The sequence below is a fragment of the Gasterosteus aculeatus genome, chromosome X (genome assembly GCF_964276395.1).
Source record: "Gasterosteus aculeatus chromosome X, fGasAcu3.hap1.1, whole genome shotgun sequence".
NCBI lineage: Eukaryota > Metazoa > Chordata > Actinopteri > Perciformes > Gasterosteidae > Gasterosteus > Gasterosteus aculeatus.
Window position 1 is genome coordinate 9,231,458 of NC_135698.1, and position 15,396 is coordinate 9,246,853.

Below are 15,396 nucleotides of genomic sequence, written 5' to 3' on the forward strand. Positions count from 1 at the left end.
CACTTTATTACTCACTAATTTACATTGAAACTAATTATCAAGCACTAACAACAAAACATATTGAAACAGGTTATTGTAACACATTTGATTTATGTGTGCCTGTACCTTATTGAATGAAGCCTTTACTTAATGTTGCATCTGTGTTCCAGAAAAATGAAGTGAAAAAAAAGAATTCCCATGAAATCTTTCTGATCAAATAAGAAAGTTTAGAGGGCGCAGCTCCTTCTCCACAGAGGCGAAACTGTTGCAACAAATGTTGCTGAGGTTATTGGTAAAGACCTCTTCAATCAAACAATAAAAGTTAGTATGTGGGTTGTGGTCAGAATTTGCATTATTACACTCAAGCATATATAAATATCCATACATCCTAATTAATGACCAAAGGAAATACATTATGTGTAAAAACTGCTGTAATGTAGTAGTAGTTCTCTTTCCATCTTAAGATTTATTAAGTACTAAGTGGTGGAAAGTCACTAAGTACATATATGCAGCTACTGCAGTCAACTTAACAGTTTGAGGTCACAGAGGTTAATGTATACATTTTTTCACTAAAAGCAAAGATTAGATCAAAATAAAAAGAATACCATTTTCTGTTGAGGTACTTCATTATTCCTGGTAACTTATGTAATTGCCTAACTCTACCACCAGGTAGCGAGCTTTGCCAGGCTTTAAGAAAAGAGTCACCATGTAGTTCTAAAAAAGAAAGAACTGTATGCAGTATGATGGAGCCAAAAATAAGAGACGAGGGTAGCATTGCCGTGCGTACATCCAGTACCTGCAATGTGTTATCATCTCATGAATCAACAACCTGACGCTGTAGGATGAAAACCTTCTGACAAACGTCACCTTAGCTGTTGCTTTCTTTCTTTTTGTCTTTCATTCTTTTTTGAAGAAAGTGGAGCTACACACCGGAGTGCATTGTCCTAAGGCAGTGAACACTCGAGTAGATGTTTTAATTGGAGTGCCATCACTTAGGGAACAGATTACGCACAAGTGTTAAAGACATCTTTCAGCATTTGCCAGCACACGCTATGAATAGAGCATGTGTGTGTGTGTGTGTGTGTGTGTGTGTGTGTGTGTGTGTGTGTGTGTGTGGGTGTGTGAATGAGTGCGGTGTGGCTGTCAATGATGCTGTGGAGACAAATCGGTGTACTCTTCACCATCTCGATTCTGGATGAGATTCCTAAACACACTGAGACACTTTTTTTCGTCAGCGGGAGACACTGGACACGCAAGGACGAGCAGACGACCTCAGCTGTTTTGTTGTTATTTATTATGACGTAATCACAGCCTCTGTATTGCATGTATCATAAACACGGAACTATTGCTTTGATTGATCAGTTCCAGAGTTTAGCTCGACCTCAGCTTCATTTTTGCCGCAGAGATCTCGTTTTGTTTCAAAGTCGAGAGGCCAAAGGACACATTCTGTTACATAGCAAGGGGCTACAGCACAGAGACCCTTGTGGAGCACATGGCAGTTGGCAGAGGCTGAATAGAGGAAGAACGTCCGTAGTGGATGGCTTGCCGAATGAAAGGGATATTCATGAGTGAAGCCATTTAAAAAAGTTTCCACTGAGAGTCACTGTGTACATGATGTGATAAACTGAGCACAGCGGAGTGAGAAATGTGAATGAATTTGAACAGGATGCCGTTTTCTCTATGTGCGATTTTCATTTTTTTTCTATACACTCTCTAAATTCTTCATCTATCTCCTCCAACTTCCTCAGGTCGGCCTCATCGGTATGTGCCGCGGTGGGCACCCAGGTACGAGTGTCAGACTTTAAGTGTGGGGGCCGGGCCGGGCTCCCAATCGGTTGGTTTGGCTTCAGGTGGTCTTTGGCTGAGGCTGACTCAGCAGTAAGTTTCACACACAGAGTGGAGATGAGGGTTCAAGGGGCGAGGTGGGTTTAAAGAGGCCGGGTTCAGTGGAAGAGTGTGGGACTGTTGTCCGAGACTAGTAGCCTGGACTAAATGAGAGGGGAACCCGGGTTAAGTGCTCTATTTGTGTGGCCATTAAAAGCTAGGAGTAGAGTGCTGGGCACGGCTCAGCCAAATCTCATCACTAGATGCCAATTTGAATCACAACCAGCGACCAGCTTTTTTTCTATTTCCCCCGTCTTTCGCTTTCTCCTCACCCCTCTTCCCGCCCTCCTCTACATGCGGACAAATAGACATTCCGGATGTGGCGGCGGTTGTCCGTAGCAACCTGCCATGCGGGGTGTATCTTGTGGGAGCAGGACCACTGAGTGAATGGCTAAGCCTTCTGCTAACAAAGACTGTGAATCTCCGAGATGCTTTCAGCCTCCATAGAAGCGCTGTGACTTCTGTGCTGTGGGAGTGCTTTACATAATCTAGCAGCAGCTCCCCTCTGCTTTGCCACATCACTCTCTCCTTATGCTCTCTGCACCTAAACACACACACACACACACACCCCTATGCAGGTTGGCTCATCTTGGCGCATCCTCTCAAATTCTTTCAATCTGTCATTCAGTGTAAAAATGACAAGGGTGCTGTTGGAGAACGGCGGTGCAAAAGGTGCCAACCGGACAGGAGATGAATGTATGACCGTTCTGCCGGTGCCTGCTCTGTGAATTTTAACATGGAGAAACCACATCTGCAATGCTTGTCCGGAGACGAAAAAAAAAAGGTGATTCTTTTGACACGTATAATGTGTAAACATTTGAGACAGTATTTTGTTGTATGCTCTCATTTAAGATCGGTTTGTCCTGTCCTCCGAGAGGCCACTTTATATTTTTTATTTTTTAGCAATGAGATGTTGTAACCCAGTGCTAAAGTAGTTTAGGCTATTTAGACTTTCTTGGAAAAAACACAATAAATATTTTTGTCAGGTAATCTCGCCCCCTCACAACTGTCACCCAGCAAAGAGTCTGTTTGTATTTCCAGCTACTGTTTGTAGTCGGGTGGGATGTTCTGATAAATGCAATGCATGTTCTGCATGAGTTCTGCTCTAACATCCTTTTGTTAGATGGAGTATCTGCAGACAGCTGACATTGTGTGCTCTGTTTCCTCTGGTGAGCCGTGGCCAGCTGCTCCGCTGTGCCTCTCAACGTCAACACATTTAACACAGGCATGTAAACTGCACACTTCAATAAGTCGACAACTCAGTAACTTCACCTTATCGGTATGTGAGCTTTTCTCTTCCCCTTTCCTGTCTTTATCGGTGCAGCCGAGCTGTAAAAAAAAAAAAAGTAAAGTGAACTCATTATGATCGGTTTTCGGTCAGAAATGTCCATTTCGTATTTCTTTTTAATCACAGGCTGGACAAAGAAGGGGAGGGGTAGAGAAAGTCATTTCAACCTAAATTCCTCAGATTCACTGTTTCAACACTTAGGTAAACAATCAATAGCAGAAGGCTTACTAGGGAAGAAAACTAATTGGCGTTGCCTTTAAACAAGTGCTCTACACTGAGGTCACTTTTACACTTTCCAGTAATTTCCATCCCGTAATGTAAAACTGATCTATTTTCAATCCCTACCTGGAGCACTACCAAACATACATTAAGGCACAGAGCCATATTAAAAACATCACCACATACTGTATCTGAGGGGCACAACAAACAAAAAAAGCTACCACTCCCCTGTACTTTTCACATTTAAAAATTCTAAATGTGTTCAGCAAAGAAGAACTTTCTACCTCCATTAGTGGTTGAACTGTCTGAGCACAACTTTATAATTACTGGGTAAGAAAGCAATTTGTGTTTGTTTGTTTACTGACTCTGTATTGACAGTTTTGAAGCAAAATAAACACATTTGATGTGTTGTATCTCTTCAGTCCTGTTGTTAGTTGTTATTAAAAATCCAATACAACAACCCTCTGAATAAAGAGGCAGTTTGAGAGTCTGTTTCCTTGGTGAACACACGTCTGGAACTCTGGTCATTAAGATAAAGGGATTCCATGATTAGAAATAGAAAAATGAACATTTGTATCAAAAGCAAAACATATTTTTTCCCTGCAAAAACAGCTACCGTGGGTTCTTTATATTGATCTAGGATGCAAAGAAAATCTATCAGGAGGTGAGTCGATGAAGTGAAAATTGTTCCGGCACAGTGTAACAGTAAGTTGATGAGTTTGGTGGATTTGCGTACACGTCTGTTCCAGCCATCCTATACCGTGCACTTTATGTTTTTGCCCACATTCATTCAAGGTTTACAAGACTGTCAACATTGTGCTGTTTGAACCATCAGTAGTATAATATACAAATGTACAGATACACAATAGAAATACGTACATAATTGGTTATTACAATGAGACCTACAAAAAAGCATGAGAATAAAAAGTCTGTGGGATATTGCAGGTGAGTCAAGCAGAGCCACATATGTGCATCCAGACTGAGGGACACACACCCTCCTACCATGATGACGCACATGTCTATTTACACCGCATCATAACAAAGCTATCAAAAACAAAGGCTCCAAAAATTCCTCCTAAAAACTTTTTTTGTTCTTTTGTTTCTCTACTTACACCAATGTTGATTCCATGTATGTACATCCCTAGAAAATAATTTAATTATAGTTACACACTTTCTACATTTTTGAAACAATACACTTCTAAGTCCACAAAGGAGATTGTTTGTTTGTTTGTTTGTGCATGTGTGTGTGTACGTGTGCGTATGTTTTTGTGTGTGTAAATCGGGGAATGGGGGGGAATGATGGGGAATGGTGGGTTTGTAGGGGGGATAATGCTCATGGATTGGCTAACAGTCGCAGGGGCAAATTCAGAGAGTGGACTGGATGTGGTCACAGAGAGGAAGTAGTGGAGTCGACAATCTCTCTCCCGTTGCACACGGTCGGGACCTGGTGGGCACTGACAGATGCTGGAAAAACACACAAGACATCAGATTGGTCCATATAATAATTCATAATCGACTTGTATCATATTATGCCATTATATTTAAATCACATCACCAAAATGTCAAACAATCGTAAGGGTGATTAGGGTCTAGACGCCTGGTGGTTAATGGTAATAAATATGGCGACTCTGCAAAAGTAATTTGTAAAAAAAAATCCCACCAGACCTTTAGTTGATCTTTTATGTGAGGTAAATTGGGCAGGAATATGTTTCAATTTTAGGTCACCTATTTGATCCAAGGTCCTTTCACTGTACCGTTCACCACCACATCCTGGTCCGTCAAACAGGACGCCATTCTCTGCAGTCTGACCCGCCTACGTTTGAAACTGTCAATCCTAACCCACTGTAAAGGTAACAGCTTTAGAGGAACAGCATTGCACATTTAGAGACCTATGTTGCCTCTGGATATTGTAACTTGGCTGTAATACATTTTTAAAGCAAACACCTAAATAGTCTATAGTTCAAGATTTCGTGTCCCTTATGGCAAAAGGTGCAACGCAGGGCGACCAAATATTGAATGCGTCAAACCTAATGCTATTTGCATGATAAAAGCAGAGCAAGACAGTGCTGCTCTAAACCCCGGTCTCTTTTGAAATGAGGTAACTGGATGTAACCTACCGTGAGATGCGTACGTGGTGGCGGCCCCGCTGACACTGAAGCGATTGAGGTTGAGCCTGTGGCTGGTCACGTTCTTCTGGGGCTGGAACATGATAATATGGACCTTGGGAGCAAACATACAGCCCAGGACCACAAACCCGCTCAGACTCACCGAGATGCACATGGTGGTGGTCTGAACCTGCAGAGCAGAGAGGATGGGGCGGTAATTAGTAGCCAGACTGTGATGGATACATCTTATGCTAATGTGGTACAGAGTAATTGCTTTTAAGAGCTAATTTGGTGATGATAATCTGTGATAAGGAACATCTGTCAAAAGGACTTTTTAAATGAGTGTTAAAAAGTGTAATGGATCCTTGTAAAGCGTGAAGATGCCAATGAGGCCTGTGAATAGAAATCACAACCAGTTTGTGGCCGTCAGCTTGCTACAGTTAAAAGGATAACAATCACAGGATGGATCAATAAACGACTTAATCAGCAGAGACCACGGAGGCCGAGCATAACAGTATCTCAGTGGTGGTTTTTACTTCATTCTCTGAGACACATTGTACCACATCAATGCTAAATCTAATCTAAGGACGGTCTGAAATTGTGTTTGCAGTGCGTGACGGTCCCTATCACAATAACATCAACTCACAGAAGAAAGTGAGTGATACTTTGTGTGTGTGTGTGTGGGGGGGGGCTTTGGTGCTGTGCCTCTCCTTGACTAAAGTCAGATTACAAGGCCAGAGAGAGAGAGAGAGGGAGAGGGAGCGAGAGAGACATTTTTTCTTGTAGGGATCAAATGAGCTGCCCTGGCATCAGCATTCCTCTCTTATGCCCTTCAATACAGAGTGTGTGTGTTTGCCGGAGCGTGTTCTTAAGGTGTGTGCGCATGATCTTAAAGATCAAATGAACACCCCCCCCCCCCCCCCCGCTCTTCCGCTCACCCCCTCACCCCCTTTGCTGTTAAATCCGGACACGTGTCAGCACTTTGACGGAGCCTGTCTGTCTGTCATGCCAATACTGCAGAGCTGCGACGTTCGCCAGCTGGATTGGAAATTGTTTAAGTCGTTTCTCTACCTGTGATGTCGCTGCTCCGTGACCTGTGTGCTTGTGTTACCACGTTGGCCAGAACAACGAAATGCTAACACAGTTATATTGTCTTCAATGTTGTCTAACAATTTCTTTTGTAGAAGCCAGAGAGAAGCGTGTGTGTGTGCGCATGTGTGTGGAAGAAGATACCCTGTAGTCACTGGATGTAACATAAAAGATGGGAAGAAAGGCCAGCCAGATGATACATGTGGTGTACATGGTGAATCCAATGAACTTGGCCTCGTTGAAGTTCTCCGGGCACTTCCTGGTCTTGAAGGCATACCTAGAGGGACATAATCATATTGACACAAAAACGGTTGCTGCACAGAACACAGTGAACAAAGTTCTCAGGCTGGAGAACACAAAGCACTTTAATTGGAACCTTTTTTTCTTTTTACAAAACTCTCGGAGGCGATTGCAACCATCGATGACCCACTTACACAGTACACAGGATGACCAGGAGCACGTCATATACCAGTGAAAGCAGCATGCTGGAGTCGCGCACGTTACACTTGAGGACGACGGTCTGTCGTCGCTCCGGCAACGTGAAGCGCCGCGTCCCGGGAACTTCCAGCAGCAGCCACACCGACACCATCACTAACTGGACGGAGATCAAACTCAAGCAGATGAACACCTGGAGAGAGGAACGAAGGGTAAGGTCATGAACGTGCGGCTGTCTGTCCGTCCGTCCGTCCGTCCGGTCATGTGAGTGATGCAGACGGATGGACGTGATGCTGCGATCACTCACCTGAGAAGATGGGCTAATGAAGCGCGGCCTCACCGCACCCGCTCCGTCTTTCACGCCGCTGAAAATCCGGGCGATTCTGTTTGTTTTAGTGAGGAGGGCCGAGTAGCAGACAGCAAAAGAAGTGCCCAGGCCGAGGCGCCGCAGGGCACAGATGGCCGGAGAGGGCTTGGCCAAGAAGAGGAAAGTCAAGGCGTAGGACATGAAGACTCCACAGAGGAGGATGTAACAAAGCTCTCGGCCCGAAGCTTTCACCAGCGGCGTGTTGTTGTGTCGTATAAACACCCAGAACACCAGACCGGTACACATGAACCTGTGGAGTAAAGCGGTTCACAGACGCAGTTTTAATAGGTGCTGATATTGTTAAACAAGAAGGGCTGAGCTATACATAACGAATCACATGAAAATCTGTTAACATTATTGTACATGTTTATGTATGAAAAGCATGAGTCCGGGAGGGGGATCTTAAATACATGTACACAACACGCTAACACGGTTATGCTGCATGTTCAATTCAGTATCCTCACCAGTCGATAATCCAAAGAACAATAAAAATCTGCATTGCTGATTTTTGCAGTGTAGCGCTGTGTAATTCTAGTAATGTAGCTATAATAACAAAGTTGTGTGATGAGGTTTTAATTACATTTTAGCATCACAGGACCAAATGCGTTAGGATCATAACGACTAACTAATGTCGCCAAATCCAACAAAAAGCACCAGAGACCTGCTAATGTTATCGTAGGCTGCTATGGCATGCGGGAGCAACTTTCGCAAATTGGGGAAGAAGAAAGTCACTCCATGGAGGAACGGATGATTCCCCTCCTCCAAGCCAGCGTAAACTTTACGAGCACGCACACACACACACTTACACACACGCACACACTCGCACACACACACACACACACACACACAAGTCTTTACGTTGACAGCCCTATATCACTCACCCTAAACAGGCAATGGTGATTGGACCAATGGCCCAGGCATCCTCCCACATAATATAGTCCTCGGGAAGGTCGTAGCAGGACGTCAGCTCCTCGGTGGGCCACTGGCCAGGAGCGCAGGGCGAGCAGGTGAACTCGTCGGCCAGGTATTCATGAGGCTCGCAGGCTGTGCAGATCCAGCAGCAGTACTCGCCTGGGAAAAGCAGTAACACGAACGAGCAGAACTTGTCGGTCTTGAGATTTTCTCAAAAGACGCTGCTGCTGGGTGTGGTATGATGTGACCAGGGAGAACATCGTCGTGAATCCAGTCTCCTACCTGCCTGCATTTTCTTCATCTCATTGCGTTCACAGGGGTCGCTGCACTGCGAGGTGGGTACCGCAACCCTGGGCCAGTGAATGAGATCGTTGCTCAGGGTCAGACTCTCTGCCCAGTCCCCCACTGGCACGTACCCGTAGCGGTCGGCTGTGCGCTGGTAGCTGAAGATGTTGTACCGGCCGACGCCGTCGCCCTGGGAATCAAATTTCACTACTGTCTCACTGCCTGGAGGAGAGAAAGGGGCTGCAGGGGGTGAGAGGAGACAAAAGAGCGGCAAATAAAGGGATGAGGCAAATGGAGGGGGAAAAAAAAGGAGATTAAAGCTAAACAATCACGAAAACAATCATTCCATTGATGCCTCATTGATGCCTCATATACGCGACAGTGAGGACAGGAACAATGAGCCGTGGTCAGTTAAGCCTTAGGAGGCCAGAGCAGACGGCGAAGGCCATTCAAATAGTCCTTTCAGCGCTGAAGACCGGCCAGTTGCTAAAGTATTTGCTAAGAGGCTATAAATGCCTGGTATGCTTGGTGATGTCTGCGTGTATCAATGGCCTCCCATCCCTCCCTGAGGTCACATACGGACCAAACGCTACTACGAATTCAAATCTCACAAAGTCTATTACCAAATGCATCATTAATAAACTGCCTATAAAATGATATAGCCTAGGCATGAAGTTGGAAGACTGAATCCCAGGACATTGATATAGCAACCCACACATTGATAGAGTTAGCCTCTGGGTCTCTTATGTGAGGGAGGCACACTGCTGAAACTGCCAAATTGGTTTGTATACAAGCTGTTATGAAAGGATTACCATCAACCCCGAGGATGTGGGAACAGAAGAGATCGAAAAAAAATTGGCAGGAAGCTGAAACTAACAACAACAACAACAAAAAGAAAAAATGGGGAAAAGCGACCGTGGACTGAGAGAGAAGAGAAACTTCTCTATGCGTGGCAGGCACCGTCGGGGCGGACATCGCCGTGACACAGACAGCGCACGTCGCTCCCGCACAGCAGCTTCTGTCCTCACGGCGGAGCGAGCAACACGCTTTGTAATGCCGAGTGTTACGCGCCGCTGCCTCCGCTGTCAAGCGATGATGTGGCTCTGGTTTACAAAAACATGGCTCTCCGGCGCCTAACAAGGCTCCTGGCCTTCGGTGCACAGCAGCACTGACGACACTGCGCCGCCTTCCTCGTGCCTCTGTGTCATTGGGTGAGTGAAGAAATCAACCTGCCAAACAGTGCAGCTCGGGATCAGGGGAGTGAATCAAAATGCAGATTTTGGGACGCGCGTGCCTTTGGAAGCTCCATTAGGTTTCACGTCACAGTGGGATGGTTGAGGCGTTGCTCTGAGCTCTGTGGGGGGGTGGGGGGGTGGGGGGCTGTGCTGACAGAACCACAGCTCGGACCCCGCTGTTGGCGACACGCAACACCGGCGAGGGCTGAAGCGATGCGATTGTAGTGCGAGCTCCGTGCGCTGGGAGGAGAACGTAGGCAGTGGGGGGGGGGTTAGGGTTTATGAAATCCATAAATCACGCAGACAGCACAACCCTCTCTCGGTGCAGCAGGAAATTTCAAGTGTCAAGCCTTCTTTGGGGTTTTTGGGGATAAAAGTTTCGGTGACAGCTAAATGAAAATGATTTCGATAACATGGCGATAATATCTACAGACAGCGGAGAAATAGGGATCCATTATATTGCAAGTTGACAGATAATAAAGTCTGGTAATAACACTGAGCAATAAGACAAACCGGCCCTTGTCCTCTCAGACACACACTTTCAGAAACATTTTGCCGTCAGCTAATTATCACAACTGCTCCTTATTGGGGCCTTAGTTGTGGGTTCAAGCCTAATTAACTGTGTATGGTAATTACATGTAATACAGACTAAAGAGTGTGGAGCTATTTTATATCTCCTGAATATGCATGTTGGGATAGATAATGTTGAATGTAATATTATCAGCTTATGAGCATTCTCAAACACAAATGATCATAATTATAGATTTCCACATTTGTTGATTACGCACACACACACTTGAACTCTGTGTGACTGGAGGCCGTCGGGTTGAACATGTTTCTGGTTGACCCCAAAGGGTCAACAAAAGGTATATCAGGGCGTAGGTTGTGCAGGTGAGGTAATGATTTGTGTGTGACAAAGGTTGTTCAGCATCTACCTACGGAATGTAAAGAGCTGACCGTTCACAACACAAACAAAAACAACACGCAGACCCATTGTCCCTGACTTCACTGTAATAGATCACATTCTTGAAGCATTAGACCCAGAGAACTGACGTTACTTCCCTTCATCCAACACCAGAGACCTTGCTGACATGACAGGGCGAGCAGATTATCAGAAAAAGTGTTTGAGAGTGCACGATAGAGCTTGTGAAGGCCACCAAGACCGCAGAGCGCTGAGACAAGATGTATACCACTCTCTCTCCTCAGTCCTGTTCACAATTCAAAAATCTGGTCAGTTTATACCCAGAGGATGGAAAAGTCAGAGGATTGTGAAATTAAGCAGGGTTAGATTTTTCTGGGATCATGATGATCCATCCAACAGTATATATTTCACAAGTCAAGGTTGTGCACCTACACTGACATTGCGCTGCCATACGGCGATACAAAAAAGCAATTTCATCTTGTCAGAAACACAAGCCATGGACGGGGAAGCTCACAGGAAGTTTTTCCCGCAGCTGCCTTTTGTACATCGGTTTTCTATGTGATGTAACTCCGATGAACCGAGGACTGATCCAATTTCATCATTCTAAGAATTGAATGTGGTGCCTGCTCCCTTTCAGCAGCTTAAGGGCTCTCTTGTTGTGTCTGAACCACTACGCAACATTAGCCCCGAAACAGTGATGATTAATAATTCTGTCTGACCTCATCCGTACAGTCCTTCCCACTGGCCCGGTCCACTCCAGCTGAGGCTACCTGCAAGCTCCGCCCACAATCCACAGCTTTTTACGGGACTCTCCACGCCTGCCAAGTGTTGCCGAGATCCAATTGCGGACCACACCTTCCGAAGGATTTTCTCCCCCAAATCACTCACCACGTGTAGCAGAGGCACACGGGATACGATAAAAAAAAAAAAACAACAACAATTGAACAACGCTGTTTTTAGATTATCAAATTTTTGACGGAAATCTACTCAATATATTAAAAAAAACAGCTGGTGCCACAGAATGTCAAACAGATAACAACAAATGAATGAATGTAAATAAAGTCAGGTGAGACAAACTGAGATTACAGCGCAGCCTTGCCAGATCCCTAATTTTTGTAAGAATTTATTTTAAGCATTCCAACTAACTTGAGAAACACCTTATTATTCTAACTTAATTAGAAGCTTGGTGAAAACAAGCTTTTCATTCAGAAGCTGTGAAATTAATTATGTCCTCGGCCATGTCGGGCTGAAGCGAAGCCCAAAGGGGATTGTGGATATTAAAGGCAGGGACTGAGAGAGAGAGAGAGAGAGAGAGAGAGAGAGAGGGGCTAAGAGGCTTGGGAGGAATAAGTAGGAATAAGTCATCTGAGAAAGAGAGATGGAGGGAACATGTTTTCATGACTGTGGGACCAAAAATGCAAAAGCTGTAATGTCTAGGAAAAAGATAATTGTTTCCAAGTGTCAATTCATCTGAATTGCTGATTAACTTACTTACTGATTCTGTCCTGACAAACTAAACACGATGCACACCTTTCCCAGGTAAAACACAACTGCTCTGCATTAAAAAGGATGTAACCAAACCTGCATATCCCTCTTTCTCCTGCTGCACAGGGTTCACGACCTTACACACCTGTGACCCACACAGACACACGTCCCTCCGCATATGAAGATACGGACACGGGGGATGCACTCACATGTGCCTAACACACACGCAAACAGATCCCATTAGCTCTATTTGTTCTCCTTGTAGATTCAGTCGCTGGGGATCGAGGCGCTGCTGAGGCCACGTCCGGCGCGCCTCAGGGGGAACAGAGGAGAGACGGGCTGGAGAGAAGGAAGTCGAGAACAAGGAGCATACGTGTGCGGTAGGAGAGGTGGCAGCAGCCGAAAGCTGCGGCTTGACGGACATAAAGGTGGCGAGATACAGGGGGACAAAGACAGAAATGGCGGGCCAAAAGCAGGAGGAGCCGGGGAGGAGGGATGAGCCAAGAGACAAGATAAGAGCAGAGAAAGCAGGGAAGTGACAAGGGAGAAAAGGGAGACGAAATAGAGTAAAAAGAGAGGAGATAGCGAGGGAGAAAAGAATGGGGTGTGACAGCAGCAGAGATACAGGTGGATGGAGGAGAGCCTTTGGAAGGAGGAATCAATACAGAAAAGGTGAAGGATGGGTGGAGGCATGAGCAAAGGGAAGGAGTGGAGGAACAGACGCGGAGCAGAGAGGCGGCGGAGGCAGGAAAGCAACCTTGTGAAGTCCAAGTGGGATGTGCTGTTTTTGAATGTAGAGATATAGAAGCGTGCGAGAGAGAGAGAGAGAGAGAGAGAGAGAGAGAGAGAGAGAGAGAGAATGGAGTTTAAACAAAAGAGAGAGCGACAGAAAGACAGAGAGGGACAGAGAACGACAGCGGGAACGAGAAGAAAGACTATGGAGAGAAAACGAGGGAGAGAAGGAGGGAAGGTTGTTCTCTAGGATCTAAACGTTGCAGTAAGCTCACTGCTCAATATGGCCCTGAAGGCACACCGCCTCTGCTAACACAGACGTATCACACACACACACACACACACACACACACACGCGCACACACGCGCGCACACGCGCACAAAAGCTTAGGGAAGGGGAATATCACATCTATCATCAGTATTTGAACAGAAGACTGCCTGCATGGTGTATATACTGATATGTTTGCTGCAGATCGGTTTGGTGGGTGGGTGGGAGTTGAATGATGGCTTTGAGAAGTGTGTGGGTTGGGGGTGTCTGCAATTTTATACTAGAAAAAAAAAGTATTTCTAGCCACGTTTTTGTAAAAAAAAAAAGAAAACAACTGACAGCATGTGTCTCTTTCAAGGACGTAGTTTGTTTTTGTGCTGAAAGTCGGGGTAGCGGGGCACAATTGTGCCTCTGTGTCTGTTGCTAGATGGCAGGGAGCAGTTCCCATGATCCATCAGATCACTTCAACAGTTGGCAATAGCGTCGGCTTCATTACCATAGCAACTGGCGAGATGAGACCAGATGAGAGAACACCATCCTCACCACACAACAGGCTGCTCAGTGCACCACATGCGCTGTCAGTAGCACACCACAAAAAAACCCCGCCCTTTTCACAGCCTTTGTTGTGATCGTAAAGTTTAGGACAGGGGACAGTATTGTGAAGCTATCAACTAAAGCGAGACCCAACTTTGATATGCAATGCATATGAACACGTGTGTGTGTGTGTGTGTGTGGGAGAGGGAGGGAGACGGCAGAGAGTGCAGCAGTGTTGGTTTTCTGTCTGCTACAGTTCAGACTGAGAGCACTGCGGATGGTGATGCCGCAGTATTTATACCCCACATCCAACCTCAACTCACCTCAGCTTACTTACATGCTGTAGATGGAAAGATTCGTATGAGCGGCAGCGTGAGAGCGTCACTTAAAAGCAAACCGCTGCCACGGCTCACCAGTTTATCTGGGACGATCATCCTCATCGTCTCGGCGGCGCAGACTGAATGCCTTATTTTTGGCCGAACCAATAAAGCTGTTGGCCATGCTGTCGCCGGCGACACTAACAGTGAGCTGTGAAGAGCTCGAGATCCTTTGACATGCTGTTACTCTCTTTGCGGAGCAAAGACACGCGCCTCGTGGACATGCATCAGCGGCGAGAAGAAGGGGGGGGGGGAGAGAGGGGGATGTAAGTAAGAGGGGTGATCAGACATAATGATGTGAGGAAGTCGCACTGGGTGCACACCTCTCTCTCCTCTGCAACTTACTGCTCACATTTTGAACTTTCAGTGGGTAAATCTGCATATCTATTTAATCCCTCTCTGTATGCATCCTTTCCTCTCTATCTTACTAGCGCTCGTCCTCTATCCTTCTTTAGGTCTCTCTCATGCAGAAATGCTCCAAGTCCTTTGATTTGTGGCAGAAATGAAGATGGGGAATTTCAAAGAGAATCCTCATCTTCTGCCGAAGCGCGCTGTCCCACTCTGGCATTGCTTCAGTGTTCCCCTTTCCCTCTTCCCTTGCTTACTTCTTTTCTGTCTTTCCACCTCGTACCTTACCCCGAAACTCTCATTTTCTCATTTGAGTCTACCCGTCGTTCTGCTTATCTGCAAGCTTCACTCCCCCTTCCTTTAATTTGGGGTATCATTCTTTCGTCCTCCACCCATCCCTGCTGCTCGCTCCCCAGCGTCTCGTGAGCAAAGCTGCCGCGTTAGCGCTGTTTGTTAGGCCGTTTTGATGTCTGCTCCTGGTCACGGTTGGTGGAGGAATAAGCACCTCTAAACCTGTGTCAGTCCCCGAGACGCAGCGGTTTATTTATACCGCTGCCTTTGTACGCCATCTGTCAGTCAAGCCGATCCGCTGTCTCTCCTCTCTCTACTCTGCAGAGACTGACATGCAGACAGGCAGCCGGCTATAGGAGCTATTATAACACACACAATCTCATTAGTTCGAGACACAAGAATATGGCTGACGGATTAGCTGCAACTCTCATCCCTCAAAGCAACTTTGTAGTGGCGTATCAATTACGGATGGGTAATGGGTGTCAATAGCACGGCTGGCTCAGACAATACATAGCAATTAAGCAGATTTGTCCCGGTACTTTTTATGCACTGCGGAAGGACAACATCCTGGTGTCGTTCATGAGAGGACTGCTAAGTGGGTACACTATTCCTGCTTTTTTTCCCCTGGCTATCTCTCTCTC

General features: G+C 45.9%; 1 protein-coding gene across 2 annotated transcripts in view; it reads right to left on the reverse strand.

Annotated features, from left to right (window-relative positions):
* Window positions 1–1,256: 1,256 nt before the first annotated feature.
* The window catches only part of LOC120808768 (metabotropic glutamate receptor 3), a 30,957-nt gene continuing 16,817 nt past the window's right edge, over window positions 1,257–15,396 (reverse strand). For both annotated transcript variants that reach the window (XM_040161910.2, XM_078082552.1), the window contains exons 7-13: window positions 8,561–8,803; window positions 8,248–8,437; window positions 7,307–7,616; window positions 6,999–7,192; window positions 6,709–6,841; window positions 5,488–5,665; window positions 1,257–4,834 (exon numbers count right to left, since the gene is read on the reverse strand). In XM_040161910.2, the coding sequence (XP_040017844.1) occupies window positions 4,758–4,834; window positions 5,488–5,665; window positions 6,709–6,841; window positions 6,999–7,192; window positions 7,307–7,616; window positions 8,248–8,437; window positions 8,561–8,803 (1,325 nt within the window). In that variant the 3' untranslated portion in view covers window positions 1,257–4,757. The remainder of the gene's footprint in view (window positions 4,835–5,487; window positions 5,666–6,708; window positions 6,842–6,998; window positions 7,193–7,306; window positions 7,617–8,247; window positions 8,438–8,560; window positions 8,804–15,396) is intronic.